General features: G+C 45.2%; 1 protein-coding gene across 10 annotated transcripts in view; it reads left to right on the top strand.

The window, feature by feature from the left end:
- The window catches only part of PNPLA4 (patatin like phospholipase domain containing 4), a 61,702-nt gene extending 42,996 nt beyond the window's left edge, over positions 1–18,706 (top strand). For 8 of the 10 annotated variants that reach the window (XM_024988332.2, XM_024988338.2, XM_024988330.2 and 5 more), the window contains 2 exons: positions 1,097–1,249; positions 3,396–12,022. In XM_024988332.2, the coding sequence (XP_024844100.1) occupies positions 1,097–1,249; positions 3,396–3,527 (285 nt within the window). In that variant the 3' untranslated portion in view covers positions 3,528–12,022. 10 annotated transcript variants of the gene reach the window in all.
- Positions 18,707–22,478: the final 3,772 nt, after the last annotated feature.

The following is a 22,478-nucleotide window of genomic DNA, read 5'->3' on the forward strand; positions in this document are numbered from 1 at the left end:
TTCCTTTGGGCCGAGGTCTGAAAGCACAGACTCTCTTCTGAACAGTGCTCCTGTTGAACACTTCATAGCCCTCTCCCGCCCTTCCACCCACGCTACCCCGAATTCTTCAAGGCTTGAAGCCCTATTAGCTCAGGAGTCACTTTGGAGATGAAAGCGTTTCTGGTGGTCCTTTATTTATTTACTTTTCACTTGGCTACAGACAATGCCGATTTGCAGTTCTGAAGTTAAAAATGGAGCCGCCTTTTATGGGGGATGATCTGCTCAGTGTCAGAGTCAACTTGGCTTTGCATCCTGATTAGATGATAAATCCAAGCATGTGGCTTCTTATGCATGTGCCATCATCAGTTAAAAAAAAATAATAATAATAAGGTCTTAAGTAATCTACTCAAAGCTTTGAAACAACTGGAGAGATTTCTTGATTCCGTCCAAATTTCTTGGTTTGGTTTAGTCACTAAGTTGTGTCGGACCCTTGCGATTCCATAGACTGAGAACCTACCGGACTGCTCTGTTCATGGGATTCTCCAGGCAAGAATACTGGAGCAGGTTGCCATTCCCTTCTCCAGGGGATCTTCCCGACCCAGGAATCGAACCCAGGTCTCCTGCATTGGCAGGCAGATTCTTTACCAGCTGAGCCAGCAGGGAAACCCATGGGTTTCTTACTATAATTTCTTACTATAGACCCAAACTTCTTACTGTATGCATAAAGGCTGTGTGTGTATGTTCTGTGCTCAGTCATGTCCGACTCTTTGTGACTCCATAAATTGTAGCACGGAAGGCTCCTCTGTCCATGGGATTCTCCAGGCAAGAATCCTGGAGTGGGTTGCCGTGCCCTCCTCCAGGGCATCTTCCCCACCCAGGGATCGAACGCATTGCAGGCAGGTTTTTTACCACGGAGACACCTCGGAAGCCTGTGGGTAAATGATATGCATACAAAGATTTGCTTCGCTTCCAAAACAAATCCAATCCAGCTGGTCCTCATCAATAGTAACTCAAGGGCGTTCATCCCCAAGGCTCGGATTCTCAGAAGGACGGTGTCCTCTCGGGGAAGTCCACGGTCACTGTCTTCACGTGCTGACCGGGGCCATTCTCTCCGCAGAGGTGGGTGGACGGAGGCTTCACCAACAGCCTGCCAGTCCTGCCCGTCGGCCGCACTGTGACCATCTCCCCTTTCAGTGGGCGACTGGACGTCTGCCCGCAGGATAAAGGGCGGCTGCATTTCTACGTTAGCATCACCAACCAGGAAGTACTGGTGAGTCCTGATGTTCCCCGACCGTCACAGACCCCCTGAAACTCTCCACATGCTTCCCAAACTTGGCAACTCCATTGTATGTACAGATTTGCATGCATATTTTTTTAAATTTACTTATTTTAATTAGAGGCTAATTACTTTACAATAATTGTAGTGGTTTTTGCCATGTTTTAAATGAGTCACAACATATGTTGTGCATATGGACCTGGGTACCTGAAGACTGTGAGTGTGCAATCTTTTTTTTTTTTTCACTATTTTTCAACTGTCTCTGTGGGACATTTCCCATTTCCTCACTTATTTTTCAGGTCAGCATACTTGGCAAGTTTTCAATGCAATTTTGTTTGTTTTTTTTAAAAGACTTATTTACTTACTGGTTGTCTGCATTAGATCTTAGTTGTGGTGGGCAGGCTCCTTGTTTCAGCAAGAGGTCTCCAGAGCTCACAGGCTCTGTAGTTGTGGCTGGAGACCGGAATTCCAGAGTGCATGGACTCTGTGGTTGTGGCACTCAGGCTCAGTAGTTGAGGTGCTTGGGCTCAGTAGTTGAGGTGCTTGGGCTCAGTAGTTGAGGTGCTTGGGCTCAGTAGTTGAGGTGCTCGGGCTCAGTAGTTGAGGTGCTTGGGCTTAGTTGCCCTGTGGCATGTGGGACCCTTAGATCCCCCCATAGAGATTGAAACCTGTGTCCCCTGCATTGGAAGTCAGTCTGAACCACTGGACTGCCAGGGAAGTGCAATTTTATTTTTTTAAGATTTTACTTTTTTATGTGGACCATTTTTGTTTTTTTAAAGAATCTTTATTGAATTTGTTATAATATTGCTCCTGTTGTTTATGTTCTGGTTTTTTGGCCACACGGAATGTGGGATGCTACCTCCCTGGTGGTGGTGGTGGTGATGGTGGTTTACTCGCTAAGTCATGTCCGACTCTTGCGACCCCATGGACTATAGCCCGCCAGGCTCTGCTGTCCATGAGATTCTCCAGCAAGAATTCTGGAGTAGGTTGCCATTTCCTTCCTGGTAGATCCCTAAGTTTTCCACTAATGTTTTTACATATTTAATCATTGCCACCTTTTAAAACAATCAGATGATCTCATTTACAACAGTACTGATGGGACTTCCTTGGTAGTCCAGTGGTTAGGACTTCTAAAGCAGGGGATATGGATTGGATCCCTGGTCAGGGAGGTAGGTGAGGAAGGAAATGGCAAAAATGTTGACTATAGCCCCTGAAAGTGAAAGCATTAGTTGCTCAGTGGTGTCTAACTCAGACGCGATGGACTGTAGCCTCTGGCTGGTGTGAGTTGCCATGCCCTCCTCCAGGGCATCTTCCACACCCAGGGATCGGGCCATGGCTCCTGCATTGGCAGGAAGATTCTTTACCTTTGGAGCCACCAGGGAAGCCCATTATATGCAGGAGACACTGGCTAAGTTGGGAATGTGTACAGGCATCTAGGGATGGAGCTCAGGGATATTGCTCAGCATCCTACAGTGCACAGGACAGACACCCCAACACAGAAGCATCTGGCCCTAAACGTCAGTGGTACCCAGGCTGAGAAACCCTCTTGCAGTCTTCGTGTGGAGTTCTGTGTTTTGTTTTGTTTTGTTTTTTGGGGGGAGGAGAGTATGCTGGGGCTTAGTTGCCATGCGGGCTTTTCTCGAGCTGCAGAGCGCAGGCTTCTCGTTGCAGTGGCTTCTCTGGTTGCAGAGTACGGGCACTAGGGCGCACGGGCTTCGTTAGTGGTGACACGTGAACTCAGCAGCTGCAGCTCCCAGGCTTCAGTAGTGGTGACACGTGAACTCAGCAGCTGCAGCTCCCAGGCTCTCAAGCACAGCTTTAATAATCGTGGTGCACAGGCTTAGTTGCCCTGAGACGTGTGGGCCCTCCGGGACCAGGGATGCAACCTGTACCCACTGCACTGGCAGGCAGGTTCTTTACCACCCAGCCGTCAGAAAGCCCACAGTTGAGATTTTAACATTATTTTGTTTATACTGACTGGAAAGCCCTGCAGTTCCATTTTAAGATTATTTTCTTCCTACTTAGTATTATTATTTTTTTTGTATTGCTAATAGCATGTATAACAAGCAGGCTTTGCTTACAGAAGTAAATGTTGATTGACCAGCCCTGTCGTATCCTATGGTGTGTCTTCCTGTCCCAGCTGTCCGTGGCAAACTTGGTGAGACTCAACCGGGCCCTCTCCCCGCCGAGCAGGAGGACAATGGAGTTGCTCTATCGACGGGGCTTCGACGACGCCAGCAGGTTTTTACTTAAAGAAAATTGGTTTGAGTAGGACGCTTACAACTTGTTAACGGAGAACACAGTTCTTCAGGGAAGTTTCTAATTAAATCCTTTTATAAAAGCCTATCGTCGTTATCAGTTTTGAGTTTTTGTAATGCAGTTTTTAAAAACTTTATTTTGTTTTGAGGTTTAGCCAATTTACAACGTTATGATGGTTTCAGGTGGACAGCAAAGGGACTCAGACATGCATATGCATGTATCCATTCTCCCCCAAACTCCCCTCCCATCCAGGCTGCCACATGACACTGAGCAGAGTTCCCTGTGCTGGAGACCAGGTCCTTGTTGGTTCTCCATGTTAAACACAGCAGTGTGTCCACATCCATCCCAAACTCCCTGACTATTCCTTCCCCCACCCTTCCGCCTGGGAACCATAAGGTTATTAGAGAGTGCCGGGGTCCAGCCCCGGTGGATCCAGGGAATTCGAAGGGGAGACGGATTCGGCAATCAGGATACAATAGAATTAAAGATATAAAGAGTGGTTAAATAAGAATAGCCCAGTGAGAAAATTCAGTGGAGAAAAGAGGCTGAATAACTTGGTTTATGTGGAAAGCTAATAAAATTCCAAAATAAGGAATTTACGTCATCTACGTAGGCCGCAGGCGTCCTCCCATTCTCCCGAAGGAGAGGAGACACTAAGGCCTCCCCTGTCAGATCTTAGAAGCCCAGGCAAAATTAGTAAGTTTGACGAGCCTCCACGCCCCAGTTCAGCCAGAAGGTGAGAGAAAGAACGACATGGGGAGACCAAGTTTCGGTGAACAAGGCCCACACTTTATTTTCCAAAGTAGTTTTTATACCTTAAGTTGTACATAGAGCATAATAGGGGAAGAGGAGAGTCAGCAGTAAGCCAGACTTTCTTCCTGCAAACTTATCATATGCAAAAGTTTAAGTGAATTACATCATCTTCAGGCCAAGAGGCCTGTTAACATTTTGTGACTCTTTCTTCAGAAAACTTATTTTTCTCTAAAGGTGATCATTCTAAAGTCAGGCAGCACCCTCCGAAAGCATTAGATAAAGTTGCATTCCTATAGGGCAAAGGTGTGGTGGGCTGTAACAAGAAAAAGAATTAACTCAAGGGTCCAAGGTTACAAACATTAAAGCTACTGCTTACATTCCTATACACCAATTATATTAATCAATAAACTGCCAGGGACACAGGAGGTAAGGGATATGGAAACTTAGCAGCAAACATTGGCCCAACAAGTGAAAAACCCTTCACCAATACAATTTCTAATCAATCTTTTAACTGCTCAAAGGAATCTGTATTTAGACAGTTTAGAACATCTCATGCCTCTCACAGTTGGGAGGCTCTGAACAATCACATGTGGCCGGAATAACCTTCAGAGGAGTTTGTAGGTTAAAACACTCTTATCACACCCAGGAACTTGATCAACTGGAGCTGTAAGTTAACTCTTTTTCAGAGAGAGGTGGTGGGGGACAGCCCCCCGTAAAGTCAGAGGTGTAGATGAGAGCACAAAGCAGTAAAGTAGGCAGACTCTGGTTTTGGGGGTAGATGCTTGAGAATTTCCAGGGGGACTCCTGAGGCTCGATCCCGCCTTTGCATATGCCGAGCTTCCTTCCTCATGACCTTTGCCATGGGCGGAGTTCCTCACGCTGGCTCCTGGCAAGAGAGTATTGAGCAGAGTTTCCTGTGCTGTCCAGCAGGTCCTTGCTGGTTCTCCATGTTAAATACAGCAGCGTGTCCATGTCCATCCCAGACTCCCTAACTATCCCCTCCCCTGTATCATTCACCTCCTGTCCCCCTGCCTGGGCAACTGTAAGCTCATCCTCTAAGTCTATGAATCTCTGTTTTGTCAGTAAGTTCATTTGTAGCATTTCTTTTTAGATGCCACACCTAAGGGATGTCATACACTATTTCTCCTCCTGTGTATGACTTAAGTCACTCACTGTGACCCTCACCAGGCCCACCCATGCTGCAAGTAGCATTATTTCATTTGTTTCATGGCTGAAGGATATCCCATGGTATGTATGTACAACATCTTCTGTGTCCATCTCATCGACAGAGGAAAGGTCAGCATGTTAGACTTTTAAAAAGTGTATCGTCCCCACACGGCACGCCTTTGACCTGTTAGTGGGAGGATCGTGTAAGATGCTTGAAAGGTCCGTGGAGCATCAGCTTTCTCACGTGTGGGAGGTGAGTAAGTAAGTAAGTAAGTGTTAGTCACTCAGGCGTGCCCGACTCTTTGCAACCCCGTGGACTGCAGCCCACCAGGCTACTCTGTCCATGGGATTCTCCAGGCGAGGATACTGGAGTGGGTTGCTGTTTCCTTCTCCAGGGGATCTTCTCAACCCAGGGATTGAACCCGGGTCTCCTGCACTGCAGGCAGATGCTTTGTGGACTGAGCTACAGGGGAAGCCCCCGTGGCAGGTACACGGGCATCACACAGCACGTTCACCTGCAGCCCCAGGGTTCGCCAGGCGTGTCATGACAGCCCCTCACTGGAACCCATGACAGCCACGTGGCGTGCAATGGGCACAGCGTGTCCTTGGGTGCTGTGCTAACAGAAATGGATGCTGATGCCAGTGTGGCCAGGTTCCTCACATCAGCCCTTCAAAGCGCCGCCTAGGAGAGGCGTTTGGAAAACCTGGAGAGACTTTCTGACCCAGGTCCTGATACGCTGGCACGGTCGTTGTCTGTGACCGGCAGCTCGATAAGTTCCCAGTTGCCCGCTGGAGCCATTTCCTACTATCTTTGAATCTGTCATGTAAAATTTCATCAGTCATTTCTTTGTTGCCGTAACACTCTTTACTTTGTAACTATGGTAACCTACTGCTTCCATAGATGATTAGAGAAAAGAGATTAGAAGTTAAATAATGTGCTGAAGGAGCAAGCCATATATTAAAACAAACAAACAAAAAAAACTCTTAGGTTTCCTAATACTGGGCATCATGTGTGCATACGTGAAGCTGGGAAAGAAAGAACCATGAGGCTCTGGGTGTTGAATTAGGATTTTAAAGAGACCTGGGCAGTTACAGTGGAACCTTGTCGCAAAACAGACTTGTGTAACTCAATGAGGCTATGACCCATGCCATGCACGCATGAGTGCTTAGTCGCTCAGTTGTGTTTGACTCATTGCGAGTGTGTGGACTGTAGCCCACCTGGCTCCTCTGTCCATGGGATTCTTCAGGCAAGAATACTGGAGTGGGTTGTCATTTCCTCCTCCAGGGGATCTTCCCGACCCAGGGATCAAACCCACATCTTCTGCACTGGAGGCGGATTCTTTACAAGCCGTGCCATGCAGGGCCACACTAGACGGATGGGTCACGGTGAAGACTTCCGATACAATGTGGTCTACTGGAGCAGTATTCTTGCTGCAAGGACCCCAGGAACAGTATGAAAAGGTTTCAGTTATGCTGCTTTTTTTTCTTGATTAAAACAGATACACATAATTACTTATATATATATAAATATTAATCATAGAAATGTTTTTGGTTCTCGGGCACTGCATTTACAGTTGAGGCACTGATTATCAGGGAAATTCAGGGTTTAGTGTTTTTCTTGCCTAAGTTATGTCTGCACTGCCACAAAATTTTTTGAAGTGATGGTCTACATAACTTGAAGCAGGAAGAAAAGCAATTAACTGCGGATTAGGAAAAGTGGATAAGTTTTGTTAATGATGATTTTTTTGTTGTTGTTCAGTCGCTAGGTCGTGTCCGACTCTTTGCAACCCCATGGACTGCAGCACACCAGGCTTCCCTGCCCTTTACCGTCTCCTGGAGTTTGCTCATGTTCATTGTGTTAATGATGCCATCCAACCATCTCATCTTCTGTCGCCCCCTTCCCTTAGGTTCAGTCTTTCCCGGCATCAGGGTCTTCTCCGAGTCAGTTCTTCAAATCAGGTGGCCAAAGTACTGGAGCTTCAGTATCAGTCCTTCCAATGAATATTCAGGACTGATCTCCTTTAGGATGGACTGGTTACATCTCCTTGCAGTCCAAGGGGCTCTTTAAGAGTCTTCTCCAACACCACAATTCGAAAGCATCAATTCTTTGGCACTCAACCTTCTTTTTGGTCCAACTCTCACATCTGTATGTGACTACTGGAAATTATTTAAGAGTAGTAGTAATTATTATTTCATTGTCATTTTATAATTCTATGGAAAGTAGTTTTTATTACTATTAAATTATTAATATTTACAGACAGTTTAAGTGGGCTGAATTCACCATGAAATCACTCACCATGTACTTCATGTTGCTTTTGCTGACTCAACTCAAAGCTTTGCCAGCTGCATGCTGATCCATATATCTGTGTATCCTCAGGTATGTCCCCTTGGGATAATTCCTCTGCTGATCGTTTTTTTTTTTTTTTTTAATTTCCCTTGCTCTTGATTGACTTCAAAAGGGGCAAGAATATGACTCAGTCTTTTCCTTGCTATGGAAAACCTTTCGACTGTGAAGTCCTGCACAACTTGGAATAACACATCCAACTTGATCTTGAAATAAGGTAGTTTTTCAAAAGAACGGACAAGGGAAGGGATCCATTTCACAGCCACTTCTCATGGCTCTTAACACAGGATGCCCAGAATCGACGGTAGGAGATGGGTGATGTCATCTTCCCTAGAGAGGCATCTCAGTCCATACAGGTTGTCGTAACAAAATCACAAACCTTTCCCCTTGTTGTGGATGCTAGCAAGTCCAAGATCAAGGCCCTAGAGAATTCACCTTTCTCCCTGTGCTAGATACTAGGAAGTCCAAGATCAAGGCACTAGAGACTTCCCTGAAACTCTAGTGGTTAAGACCTACCCTTCCAGTGCACGGGGCTGCGGGTTCGATCCCTGGTCAGGGAACTTAAGATCCCACATGCCTTGGGGCCAAAAAACCAAAATGTAAAACAGCAGCAATATTGTAAGAAGTTCAGTAAAGAGTTTAAAATGGTCTACTTTTTAAAAACGTCTCTTAATGAACAAACAAGCATCAAGATACTCTCTGGCTCAGTGTCTTCACTTGGTGGAAGGGGTGAAGAAGGTTTCTGGGGTCCTTTTGTAAGGACACTAATCCCGTTTATGAGGGCTCAACCCCCACCATGTAACCACCTCCCCAAACCCCCCCTTTCTGTTACCATCACATTTTGCATGTTTGAGTGTTGTGTCCTGCTTCTTGCAAGCCCATGGACTGTAGCCCACCAGGTTCCTCTGTCCGTGGGATTCTCCAGGCAAGAATACTGGAATGGGTTGCCATTTCCTTCTCCAGGGGATTTTCCTAACCCAGGGATCGAACCTGCATTTCCTACATTGGGAGGCAGATTCTCTGCCGCTGAGCCAACAGGGATCATCACATTGGGGGTAAGGAGTTCAATATACGCATTTTCGGGGACATAGCCTGGCGTGCTGCAGTCCATGGGGTTGCAAAGAGTTGGACACGACTGAGCGACTGAACTGAACCGAAGGAAACATGCAGTCTGCAGCTCAAAGGGAGTTAGATTCACTGATGTGCAGTGAGGGGAGGGTTAGGGTTAGGGAGGTGTGTACACGAAACCCAGGTAATTCCCTTGGTCATCCCCTCTGCTATGGTCACCTGTGGTCTAGTTAGTGGAAGGCTACCATGACCTCCTATGGCAGAAGCAAGAGTTGAGATCAGGCAGGACTGAAGATGTAGGTCATCCTGGTGGACAGCAGGCTCTGATCCCGTGTGGTACGAGCAGAAGCAGAGTGGCCGTGATGAAGAGTGAATGCGTGGAGTCAGTCTTAGCTGAGAAGCAGCCGCAGCCACAGGGCAGGTGTCCTGCAGTCCAAGGCACCAGCAGTGCTCTGGGATGTCGAGTTGATGCAGGACAGTCAAGCCTCAATGCCTCTCAGAACCACGATCCTTCAGGCCTGCCGACTGCAGGGGCTGCCACGTCAAGCCCTTTGAATCTCTCTTTCTCTGTGACTGACTTGGCCGCATAGCTTGTCTTGTGGGATCTTAGTTCTCTGACCAGGAATTGAACCCAGGCCCCAGCAGTGAAAGGACGGAGGCCTAATTGCTGTAACGTTAAGAGTAGCCAAAGCCAGTGTCTGCTATTCATCTTGGCTACTCAGGTGTAGTTGGCAGTTAAAATACATCGGTTCAGTCACTAGGGAAAAGCAGACACCTTACAGATTATCTTCTTAATGTCGTGTGTTTAAAAATCCCCTTGAAGAGAAGCACCAAGGCACCTGTTTTACCATAGGGTACGTCTTTCTAAAGCATCAGAAGGTTGTGAAAGTGTCTTTGTGACCCCCACGGACTGTCGCCCGCCAGGCTCCTCTGTCCGTGAAATCTCCAGGTGAGAATACTGGAGTGGGCAGCCACGCCCTTCCCCAGGGGACCTTCCCAACCCAGTGGTTGAACCCCAGGTTTCCTGGATTGCAGGCAGCTGCTTCACCGTCTGAGCCACCAGGGAAACCCTATCACAAGGTGGGCAGACGGAAAAGGATCTCAATTAGGTTGTCAGTTACAGAGACAGAGACTCGCCATTGGTCTCAGAAGGAAGCATTTGGTGCTTCATCGCCATTTTTTGTGCAGCCTAAGAGGGAGGAACAGCGTTTGAATTTGATGATTTGAACACCCTGAAGCTGAAGCAAAGTGTACGAGCTTCTCTGTGATCATTCCTCATGTTGCACGATCAAGTTGTTAGCTTAGCAGCTGTGCAAATCCCTGCCTAGGACGTGGCGAACTGAATGCATGAATGCAGTTGAATGGGTTCTATCGTTTTACAACCTGACAACTGGTTTCTCAGCAGAGTTAAGATTATTTGCCCACTGTAAAGAGCTCTACACCATTCTCTTCAGGGATTTCCAAAGTTACCTGAATGTCACCTTCCTTATTTGGCGAACCAGCTTTTATATGACCAGCTCTGCACCATTCTCCTCAGAAATTGCCAAAGCTCCCTGAATAAGCTTCCTTATTTGGTGACCCAATACCTACGCTAAGCCGCTTCAGTCGTGTCCGACTCTTTCTGACTTCATGGACCACTACCCTCCCCCGCAGGGCTCGTCTGTCCATGAGATTCTCCAGGCAAGAATACTGGAGTGGGTTGCCATTTCCTTCTCCACCAATACCTATATGTACATATTTTATGTACACATTTATATATAAATTTAAAAAATGTAAAAATTTCATAAAACAGTACTCACTATATGTAATTCTTTCTGATATTTTTATTGCATTTTATTAAAAAAAAAAAAAACATTGTCATGACAGTTAAGTGATTTCACAGCTGCTAATGAGTCAGGAGCTAGAGTTTGAAAACGTTATTCTAACCCGATATTACAACAGAGTCCCTGAAGTTCGCAATTTGTGTTTAAAGTGCCTTTTTCAAAAATAATCACCCTTCACATATGGCATGGCAGAACACATAATTAATACTGTATTTAAAATGCTTATTTCTCCTCTCAGCATAAGTTGGTAAAGATATTTTATTTAACCTTGCACACACTCACTCAGTCTTACCTCTCTCTTTGTGACCCCCATGGACTATAACTGACCAGGCTCCTCTGTCCATGGCATTTTTGAGGCAAGGAGTACCAGAGTGGTATGTCATTGCCTTGTCCAAATCAAGCCTTATGACGACAGAACATCACACACAACTCATTCCTACTCCAAAACCACAGTAATTTTCTATTAATATATTGATTTTACTCCCCTGCTGTGACAAAGCTATACATAATATTCCATAGTTGATTTCATCTGTTAAAAATCTGCAGCGATGATAGTAATCCCACGATGAAGGCTTTAATCGATTAACTACATAACTCAAAAGGCAACTTTTAATTTTCTGTTGCACTGTGGATTTTCAAATACTGACTTTAGCTTTAAAGATATAAACAGCTGATACTGTAGGTCCTGGTCACCTTTGAGGAGCGATTATATAATCAGTGAGCTACTGTCTCTCCCTCTTTAATTTTTTGCTAGAGTAGCTTTGTTTCACAGTGTTGAGCTAGTTTCTGTCGTTCAACAATGTGAATCAGATATATGTGTACACGGACCACTTCCCTCTAGAGCCTCCCTCCCACCCCCATCCCACCCCTCGAGGTCATCTCAGAGTGCCCGGCTGAGGTCTCTGTGCTACGTGGAGCTTCCCACTAGCTGTTGATTTACACGTGGTCGTGTGTATATGTCACTGCTCCTCTCTCAATCCGCCCCCACCTCTGCCTTCCTCCTCTGTGCCCACGTGACCATTCTCTGTAGCTCTGTGTCTCTACTTCTGCCCTGCAAACAGGTTCATCTGTACCATTTTTTCTTATATTCTATATATACGCATTAATATATGGAATTTGTTGTTCTCTTTATGACTTACTTCACTCTGTATGAAAGACTCTAGGTCCATTCACATCTCTACAGGTGACTCAATTTCATTCCTTTTTGTGGCTGACACATAGTCCATTGTATATAGGGACCATGTCTTTTTCATGCATTCACCTATCAGTAGGCATTTCTGTCGCTTACTTGTCCTGGTGATTGTAAATATCGCTGCAGTGATCATTGGGGTACATGTGCCTTCCTGAATTATGGTTTTTTCAGGGTATAGATGCTTGCTCCTTGGAAGAGAAGCTATGACAAACCTGGACAGCATATTAAAAAGCAGAGGTGTTACTTTGCCAACAAAGGTCCGTCTAGCCAAAGCTATGGTTCTTCCAGTAGTCACCAATGGATGTGAGAGTTGGACCATAGAAGGCTGAGCGCCAAAGAATTGATGCTTTTGAATCGTATTGTTGGAGAAGACTCTTGAGAGTCCCTTGGACTCTAAGGAGATCAAACCAATCAAGCCTAAAGGAAAGGAACCCTGAATATTCACTGGAAGCACTGATGCTGAAGCTGAAACTCCAGTCCTTTGGCCAACTGATGCAAAGAGCTGACTCACTGGAAAAGACCCTGATGCTGGGAAAGACTGAAGGCAGGAGGAGAAGGGGACGACAGAGGATGAGATGGTTGGATGGCATCACTGACTCAATGGACATGAGCCTGACTAAACTCCAGGAGTTGGTGATGGACAGGGAGGCCCGGCGTGCTGCAGCCCATGGGGTCACAGAGTCGGACACGACTGAGCATCTGAACCACAACAGCATATATGGCCAGGAGTGAGATTGCTGGCTTATATGGTAGTTCTATTTTTAGTTTTTTGAGGAACTCCATACTGTTTTCTGTAGTGACTGCACCAACTTACATCCTCACCAACAGTGCCAGAGGGTTCCCTTTTTTCCACACCCTCTGCAGCATTTATTATTTGTACATTTTTTTGATGATGGCCATTCTGACTGGTGAGACATAATTCCTCATTGTGGCTTTGACTTTTCATTTCTCTTATAATGAGTCATGTTGAGCATCTTTTCATGTGCCTCCTGGCCATCTGTATGTCGGTTTACATCTTCCACTCATTTATTGTTTGTTTTTTTCTGATACTGAGCTGCATGAGCTGTTTGTATATTTTGACGAATAATCCCTTGTCAGTTGCTTTGTTTGCAAATACATTTTTCTCCCATCCGGAGTGTTGTCGTTTCCTTTTGTTTATGGTTTCCTTTGCTGTGAAAAGCTTTTAAGTTCCATTAAGTCCCATTTGTTTATTTTTGCTCTTACTTTCATTACTGTAGGAGATGTGCCGAAAAGGATCTTGCTGTGATTTATGTCAAGACTGTTCTGCCTGTGTTCAGTGTCTGGTCTTGCATTTGGGTCTTTTACCCATGTTGAGTTTATTTTTGTGTGTGGTGTTCAGGAGTGTTCTGATTTCATCCTTTTACACGTAGCTGTCCGCTTTCCTCAGCACCCCTTGATAGAGGAGACTGTCTTCTCTCCAACGTATATTCTTGCCTCCTTTGTCATAGATTAGGCTACCATAGGTACATGGGTTCTGCTCTGGGATAGAACAGGATAGAACCTTTGTATCCTGTTCCATGGATCTATATTTCTGTTTTTCTGCCCGTGCCAGAGATTTTTGTCTTGACCCATCTAGTATTCCAAGCTCATACAATTTTTTGTGTTAAGAAGTACAGTTGATTTCATTGTCATTTCTTATCTAATGCAGAACAATAAGCAACGTATTTGTTATGTCTTACAATGCCTGTGCTCTCCTCGTCAGTAGCCTATAATCAACTCGCTATTAAAAATGAGTGCATATGGAGTTCGAATCAGCCCCATATGCGGTATGGTGACACGCTTTGCTTAAAGATCTTTCTGTAAGTCAAGTTTTACACTGATCTATCCCATTTGCTCAGAGGCAGTAATTCATTCCTTGACATCCATATTAGTTTAGCAGTGTCATTTAAGCACTGGCTATGACCAGGAAGATTGAAACGGGCGCCAGGGTGGTTTTAATGTACATTTCAGAGTGCCAGCGATTTGCAAGATGTTTATATTCATTAGAAGGACCGCATAGAAGATATTTCATCTGTTGTTCTTGGCTCTGTGCCATCAGTACTGATTTAGAACTTAGTTTGTGCCAGCATCTGATACATAGTCAACCTGTGAAAGTGAACAGAGTAGGTCCCTACTTCCATGGAATGTTTTACTGAGTAAGATAATAGAGATGCTTGTTGTCTGTGTTCTAGTCATGTCTGACTCTTGTGACCCCGTGGACTGTAGCCCACCGGCTCCTCTGTCCGTGGGATTGCCCAGGAGAGAATACTGGAGTGGGTTGCCATCTCCTCCTTCAGGGGATTTTCCCCAACCCAGGGATAGAAGGCACATCTCTTGCATTGGCAGGCAGATTCTTTACCCCTGAGCCACTAGGGAAGCCCAATAGAAAACAGTATTGTTGTTCAGTCTCTCAGTGGTATCTAACTCTTTGTGAACCTTTGAATGGGAACACACCAGGCCTCCCTGTCCTTCACCATCTCCCTAAGTTTGCTCAAACTCATGTCCATTGAGTTAATGATGCCATCCAACCATCTTATCTTCTGTCTCCCCCTTCTCCTCCTGCCTTCAATCCTTCCCAGCACCAACGTCTTTTCCAGTGCATTGGCTCTTCACATCAGGTGGCCAAAGGAGCTTCAGCGTCAGTCCTTCAATGAGCATTCAGGACTGATTTCCTTTAGGATGGACTGGTTTGATCTTGCAGTCTGAGGGACTCTCAAGAGTCTTCTGCAGCACCACATTTTGAAAGCATCAATTCTCTGGTGCTCAGCCTTTTTTATATAGAAGATAGTAGATGAGCAAATAAACAAGGTTTGAAAAATGCTCATAGAATCACGTTACCAAAACAGATAGAATGTTGTGCTATAGAAAAACATCGATGGCCTCAGATGACCCATCACCGGTGCTTCCCTGGATGCTTTCCTAGGGTTCAGAACATGGCTCCATTTCCTCAAGGTGTTTTATGCTCCTGCCCTGGGAAGTTATTGTATTCTTATCATTGTGCTGCTTATTTTTCATGCTTCTGTTATGCACAACACCCGCCCAACCATTGGTCAGTCGCTCAGTCCTGTCCAACTCTTTGCACCCCATGGCCTGCAGCACGCCAGGCTTCCCTGTCCTTCACCATCTCCCGGAGCTTGCTCAAACTCCTGTCCATTGAGTCAGTGATGCCATCCAACCATGTCATCTTCTATCGCCCCCTTCTCCTCCCACCTTCAATCTTTACCAGCATCAGAGTCTTTTCCAGTGAGTCAGCTCTTCGCATCAGGTGGCCAAAGTATTGGAGCTTCAGCTTCCTTCCAATGAATATTCCAAGGCTGATTTCCTTTAGGATGGACTGGTTTGATCACCCCTCCCTATGCAAGTGCCGTTGTATAGACCTTGTTAGAGATGCCGCAGTGCAGGAGTTTGGTTGTGTCTGCTGGTGGGGTGGTGCTATTGTGATGGATCTTCACAGATGTTTTTCCTTTTGGTCTATCTTGATAAGGTTTTGGCACAGATAATGCAAAATCATGAGTAATAATTATACACTTTTTTATTGTGTCATAAGGGTGCTCAGAAATGTTTTGAGTGCTGTATTTGATGGGCATTCATATCCATACATCTTTCCTTTGTAACTTTTTATTTTGTAATGGGGTATAGCCCATTAAAAATGCTGTGGTAATTTCAGGCGGACAGCAAAGGGACTCAGCCATACATGGACATGTATCCATTCTCCCGAGAACTCCCCTCCCATCCAGGCTGCCACATGACACCGAGCAGAGTTCCCTGTGCTGTCCAGCAGGTCCTTGTTGGTTCTCCATGTTAAATACAGCAGTGTGTCCATGTCCACCCCAAACTCCCTAACTGTCCCTTCCCCCAAACTTCCCCCTGGGAACCATACAGAGTATTGAGAAGAGTTCGCTGTGCTGGACAGCAGGTCCTTGCTGGTTCTCCATGTTAAATACAGCACTGTGTCCATGTCCATCCCAGACTCCCTGACTATCCCTTCCCCCATCCTTCCCCCTGGTGACCATAAGGTTATTACAGAGGATTGAGCCGAGTTCCCTGTGCTGTCCAGCAGGTCCTTGTTGATTATCTATTTTAAATACAGCAGTGTGTCCATGTCGACTCCCAACTCCCTAACTATCCCTCCACCCCATTCTTCCCCCTTGGCAACCATAAGTTTTTTCTCCAAGTCTGTGAGCCTGTTTCTGTTTTGTTTCTAAGCTCATTTGTATCATTTCTTTTTAGATCCCACACGTAAGGGATGCCACATGATACTTCTCCTCCTCTGTCTGACTGACGTCACTCAGTATGATAGCCTTTATGTGCATCCATGTTGCTGTATATGGCCTTGTTTCCTTCTTCTTGGTGGTTGAGTAATATTCCATTGTATATATGTACCATGTCTTCTGTATCCATTTCTCTGTTGCATACATCTCTCCTTTAATGGCACAACCCTACCTTTTAAAAAGTATATTTATTTTTAATCGACTGATTGGTTTACAATACTGGTTTGATTTCAGTCATACAGCAGCATGAATTAACCACAGGTGTACATATGTCCCCTCCGTCTTGAGTCTCCCTCCCACGTCCCACCCACTCCCACCCTCTAGGTTATTACAGAGCCTCTGAGTTACATAGCAAGTTCCCATTGGCTCTCTATTTACATGTGCTAGTACATACGTATCTGTGCTACTCTTTCCGTTTGTCTCACCCTGTCCCTCTCCCCCTCTCCCCTTGTCCCTAAGTCTGTTTTCAACATAGGCATCCTCGTCTTGTTCCTGATCTTAGAGGGAATGCTTTCAGTTTCTCCCCATTGAAAAAACTGCTGTGGGTTTGGTGTGTGTGTGTGTGTTAGTCACTTACTCGTGTCCGACTCTTTGTGACCCCATGGACTATAGCCAATTAAAAATGTTGTGATAATTTCAGGCAGACAGCAAAGGGACTCAGCTACCAGGCTTCTCTGTCCATGGGATTCTCCAGGAAGTATACTGGAGTGGGTTGCCATTTCCTTCTCCAGGGGATCTTCCCAACCCAGGGATTGAACCTAGATCTCCCGCATTGCAGGCAAATGCTTTACCGCCTGAGCCACCAGGGATGTGGGTTTGTTGTATATGGCCTTTATTATGTTAAGGTAGGTTCCTTCTATGCCCATTTTTTGAAGAGTTTTTTTTTTTTTTTTTTTTTTTATCATAAATGAGTGCTGAATTTTGTTAAAAGCCTTTTCTGTTATCTATTGAAATTATCTTATGGTTTTTAATCCTTCAGTTTGTTAATATGGTATATCATATTGTTTAATATGTGTGTATTGAAGAATCTTTGGATCCTTGAAAATCCTACCCTTTTTGTTTGCTTTATTTTATCAAAATGATGTTTCCATTAAGAAAATAACTCTTTATTTTTACAGTATTTTTCAACACTGGAAAAACAAAAATATGAAAAGCGTTAAAAAGGACAGCCTCATGTCTCATGCCTTAATTTAACTGCTGGCAATTAGCATATTTGTTCTAGCATTTTAAAAGCAGTCAAAAATATTAAATTTTCAATCTAAAGCTCCTCTCCTTTTATTCTGTATCTCTCCCGTTTCCCAAGGGTAACAGTTTTACCGAAGTAGGCCTATACTAAATACATATTCATACATATACAAAAGCACACATGAAGTTATACACAGTCGAGTATTTTTGTGTGCCTGTTAACATCTGCAAATTGTCATCACTCAGTGGATGTCGTTTCATTCATTTTTCTCAGTTGACCATTTATCTTCAAGATAGATCCCTGCTATAAATCTGGGTCAGGCTCACACATTGCAACTATTGTTTCAACCTGTCACAATTTCTTTATCCGTGGTTCTTGTCCACAGACATTTCGGTCATCCCGCGTCTTCAGTCCTTACGAGCGGTGTCAGGACGACCTTCGTCAGTCATGTTTCCTGTGCATTGCGTGTGAATCCAAGGGCGCCCTGTGCGCAGGTGGGATTCTGGGTCATCCCAGGCTGCACACCACTGCTTCAACTTAAGCAGAGACCGCAAACCTCCTGTCCGATACAGGGTACCTCTTCCTCACGCACAGAACTGAACACCAAGTCCCGTCGCTGCTCGTTTTTATCTATATCCATTTTCCTCCGACTTACTGATTTTCTTCTAATCAGTATTCAAAGACATGCTGTTTCTTTTTTGCTTCCATTTCTATTTTTGCTTCAATTTCTATTTCCCTGATTATTAGCTGGATTTTTTAAAAATTATTTTTAAAATTTTTATCTTTTTTTTTTTTAAATGTATATTTATGCACTTATGGCTGGGTGGGGTCTTAGTGGAGGCCCGTGGGCTCTCTGTTGCAGTGTGTGGGCTTGTCGCCAGTTGTAACACGTCAGCTGCAGAGCACGTGGGCTTGTGGTTGTGGCTGTGTGAGTCCCAGAGAGTGTGGGCTCTGTGCTTTGTGGCCCCAGGCCTTTCAAAGGCTGTTGCTAGGAGCCGTGAACGACGCGGAAATTCTTGGCCTCCAGAGGAGAGTGTGGTGAACCAAGTACGGAAGAGCAGATAAAACCAAGGAGGGTCTTGGAATGCAGGAAGGGGAAAAACCAGACCCTGTCATCCTTCCCTCCACCGCATGTTGTAACTATTAACAGAACAGTATAACCCGTCTCCCCTCCTAGCCCACAGGGAGAAGGTATTTGCCCTACTCTTCCCTCCGCCCAGTATACATGCCTCATCCGATCAGCAAATGACCCACAAGACCCCTGTCCCACCCCTTGTACCCTGGGTATAAAAGTGGACGAAGGACCCCAATTGAACATCGGTTCTCCCTTCAGCTGGCCCACTGTTCCGACAGCGTCTCCCACTCTAATAAACTTTATTTTTCTCTCATTCTGTCTTATGTCTGGAAATCCTTTTCCAGCCTGCGCCTGACAGAGAGGAATTCAGTCCAGGGCCAGAGACGAGGGTTGAGAAAGCTCAGAGCTTTCTGTGTAATAAAGTTTTATTAGAGTATAGAAGAGAGAGAAAGCTTCTGACATAGACATCAGAAGGGGGCAGAAAGAGTGCCCCCTTGCTAGTTTTTAGCAAGAAGTTATATACCTATTAGTGAAAGTTGTTCAGTCGTGTTTGACTCTTTGTGACCCCATGGACTATACAGTCCATGGAATTCTCCAGGCCAGAATACTGGAGTGGGTAGCCTTTCCCTTCTCCAGGGGATCTTCCCAACCCAGGGATCGAACCCAGGTCTCCCGCATTGCAGGTGGATTCTTTAGCAGCTGAGCCACCAGGGAAGCCCAAGAATACTGGAGTGGGTAGTGTATCCCTTCTCCACCGGATCTTCCTGAACCAGGGTCTCCTGCATTGCAGGCGGATTCTTTACCAACTGAGCTATGAGGGAAGCCCTATTTACCTATTAGCAAGCTGCTAATTAGAGGAAGGAAATGCCTCAAAACTCAGAGACTGGCACCAGGCCCCTCACCCACACGATGCATTGGTACCAGGTGAGTCATCCCAGGCCATAAAACAATTGACATGAATCTTGAAGAAAGGCAGGTTTCTGAGCAAATACATGATTTCATTAACATAGCTTAAGAGAACATTTCCCTGAGTCAAACTTATCGCTTTGTTAAGCCCTTAAGGGTTCTGAGTCTTAGGTGGAACCGACTTGAAGAAAGGCAGTCTAAGGTAAATACAGAGTTCATTAACATAGCTTAAGAAAAGCACTTCCATAAGAAAAACGCATTGGTGAGCTCAAGGTTTGAGAAAAGTTCAGTTCAGGTGGAACCAGGTGTCGTCCTGGCAACCCAGAATTTTAAAAGAAACGTCCTTTTAAATTTTGTGTAGAGAAGAGGAAAAAAAAAAATGTCTGACACTTGTACTGTGTTTCCTCCTGCCGCTTAAGAGAGAGAGAGAGAAAAAAAAAAACCATCTGACACTTGTAGTCTGTCCCCTTGGCTTGGGGACCCTAGCATTCCTGCCTATTACCCTCTCACCTTCTAGTTTAGACAGACAGGCTTTAGTTGCCCTGCCTGTGGCATCTTACCTCCCTGACCAGGGCTCAAACCCGAGTCCCTTGCATTGGAAGGCAGATTCTTAACCACTGGACTACCAGGGATATGCCGAGATGGACCTTTTTAAGCAATAGCAGCTTCTAGGAGAATCTTAAATATTGGCTCTTGAGTAACACGCATTTTCCCCAGTCACCTGGAGTCAGTTTCCCCCACCTGACATCCCACCAACAAGCAAGCACTTTCTCCCAGACAGTGAAATTGAAAAAGTCGCTCAGTCGTGTCCGACTCTTTGCGACCCCATGAACTGTAGAATTCTCCAGGCCAGAATACTGGAGTGGGTAGCCTTTCACTTCTCCAGGGAATATTCCCAACCCAGGGATCGAACCCAGGTCTCCCGCATTGCAGGAGAATTCTTTTACCAGCTGAGCCACCAAGGAAGCCACTTTATCCTACCCAAGCACAGCATGAGAATCAAAAAGTCAGGTAGATAATATTGCTTGAATGCTCAGAGTCAACTCAAGTTCATCAGTTGTCCCAAGAATGTCTTTTATGACAAAAGAAGTCAGGTAAGAATGGCAAGTTCCACTTGGTCTTTGGTTTCCTTCCGTCTAGACCGTCTTATATTCCTTTTTTTTTTTCTGACTTCATGGACCTGGGAGTTTGGAAGACTGTGGGTCGTGTTAGTTTCCTAGGGTCGCTGCAATAAGTGCCATAAACTGGGTAGCTTGAAAAAAGCACAGAATGGGTCTTTGACAGTTGAGGAGAGCAGAAGAGCAGAAATCAAGACGTTGGCAAGAACTTGGAGAGAACTGAACTCCAGGGTCTCAGCCCCACCTCCTCGTGGTTGCTGGCACTCCTGGGCATTTGCTGGCTTGTGAAAGCATCACTCTGTCTTTGTCTTCATGGGAGCATCTTCCCTCTGTGTTTCTCTGTCCTCTTACATCCGCATAGGGACACCAGTCATGGGACTTAGTGTGTGAGCGTGCTGTTGTCCAGCCATGTCCGGCTCTCTGCGACCCCATGGATTGTAGCTCGCCAGACTCCTCTGTCCATGGGATTCTCCAGGCAAGAATCCTGGAGTGGGTTGCCATGCCCTCCTCCAGGGCATCTTCCTGACCCAGGGATCAAACCAGAGTCTCCTGCACTGTCAGGCAGATTCTTTACCGTCTGAGCCACTAGGGAAGCCCTGATTGGACTAAGGACTCACCCTCAATGTGGAATAATCCCATCTTGATATTTTTTTTAATGACTTGTATCTGCAAAGAGCTGGTTCCAAAGAAGGTCACATTCTGAGAGGCTGGGTGGACACGAATACTGGAGGGATACTATTCAACTCTCCACAGTTGTTTTATAGGCTTTCCCTCATTTGCTTTTCATCTGCTGTGTTCTCAGGACTGGCGGGGAAATCGCAGATGTGCTGCTAGCTTCTTAGTGCATCTCAGCAGATGAGAACTGACTCATCCTTGGTTAAAAGCAGTGTCTGCCAGGTTCTTCCGTATGAAGTTATGCTGTTCCCTTTTATCATAAGTACCAAGTTATTTTAACCCATTAAATTGAAGAGGAAGCTGTGGGTCTGTACAGGTATAAACAAATGAAAATCTTGGTAAAGACCGTGAATCATGTGGTCAACGATTCATGGACAAAGACCATGTCAATATCATGGTCTCTACCAAGATTTTCATTTGTTTATACCTGTACGGACTCGTAGCTTCCTCTTCTGTTTAATGGATTGTAATCTGTTACAATCATCATGTATTTGGATGCCTGAATTTTCCTCAGTTTGGTCAGTGGGAGCCTGTGTCAGCTGATCCCTGTGTTCTTTTTTTTTTGTAATTGAAGTATAGTTTACAGTGTGGTACCAATCTCTGCTGTAACGTGACTCACTTACACACATATAGACATTCTCTTTTTTAATATTCCTTTCCATTATGGTTCATCACAGGATATTATATATTAGTAGGAGGTTGTTGGTCATCCATCCTATATATAGCCATATATATATATACACACACACACACATATATATAAAACTATCTATAATAGTTTTCATCTGCCAACCCCAAACTCCCAATCCTCGCCCCTCCACATAACCATGAAGTCTGTTCTCTGTGAGTCTGTTTCCATTTTGTATATAGGTGCGTCCGTGCCAAAGTTCAAATTCCACATGTAAGTGATCCTAAAGGAAATCAGTCCTAAATATTCATAGGACGGACTGATGCTGAAGCTGAAACTCCAATACTCTGGCCACCTGATGCGAAGAACCGATTCATTGGAAAAGACCCTGATGCTGGGAAAGATTGAAGGCAGGAGGAGAAGGGGGCGGCAGAGGATGAGATGGTTGGATGGCATCACTGAGTCCATGGACACGAGTTTGAGCAGGCTCTGGGAGTTGGTGATGGACAGGGAGGCCTGGTGTGCTGCAGTCCATGGCGTCGCAAAGAGTCGGACACGACTGAGCGACTGAACTGAACTGAAGTGCTATAATATGGCATTAGTCATTCTCTTTCTGAGTTAGTTCAACTTACTTCACCCAGTACGATAATGTCTAGTTGCATCCGTGTGGCTGCAAATGGCATTATTTCGTTCTTTTTCATGGCTGAGTAGTATTCCATTGTATGTATGTGCCACATCTTTTTTATCCATTCAGCCAG

This window comes from Bos taurus, chromosome X, assembly GCF_002263795.3.
Source record: "Bos taurus isolate L1 Dominette 01449 registration number 42190680 breed Hereford chromosome X, ARS-UCD2.0, whole genome shotgun sequence".
Lineage (NCBI taxonomy): Eukaryota > Metazoa > Chordata > Mammalia > Artiodactyla > Bovidae > Bos > Bos taurus.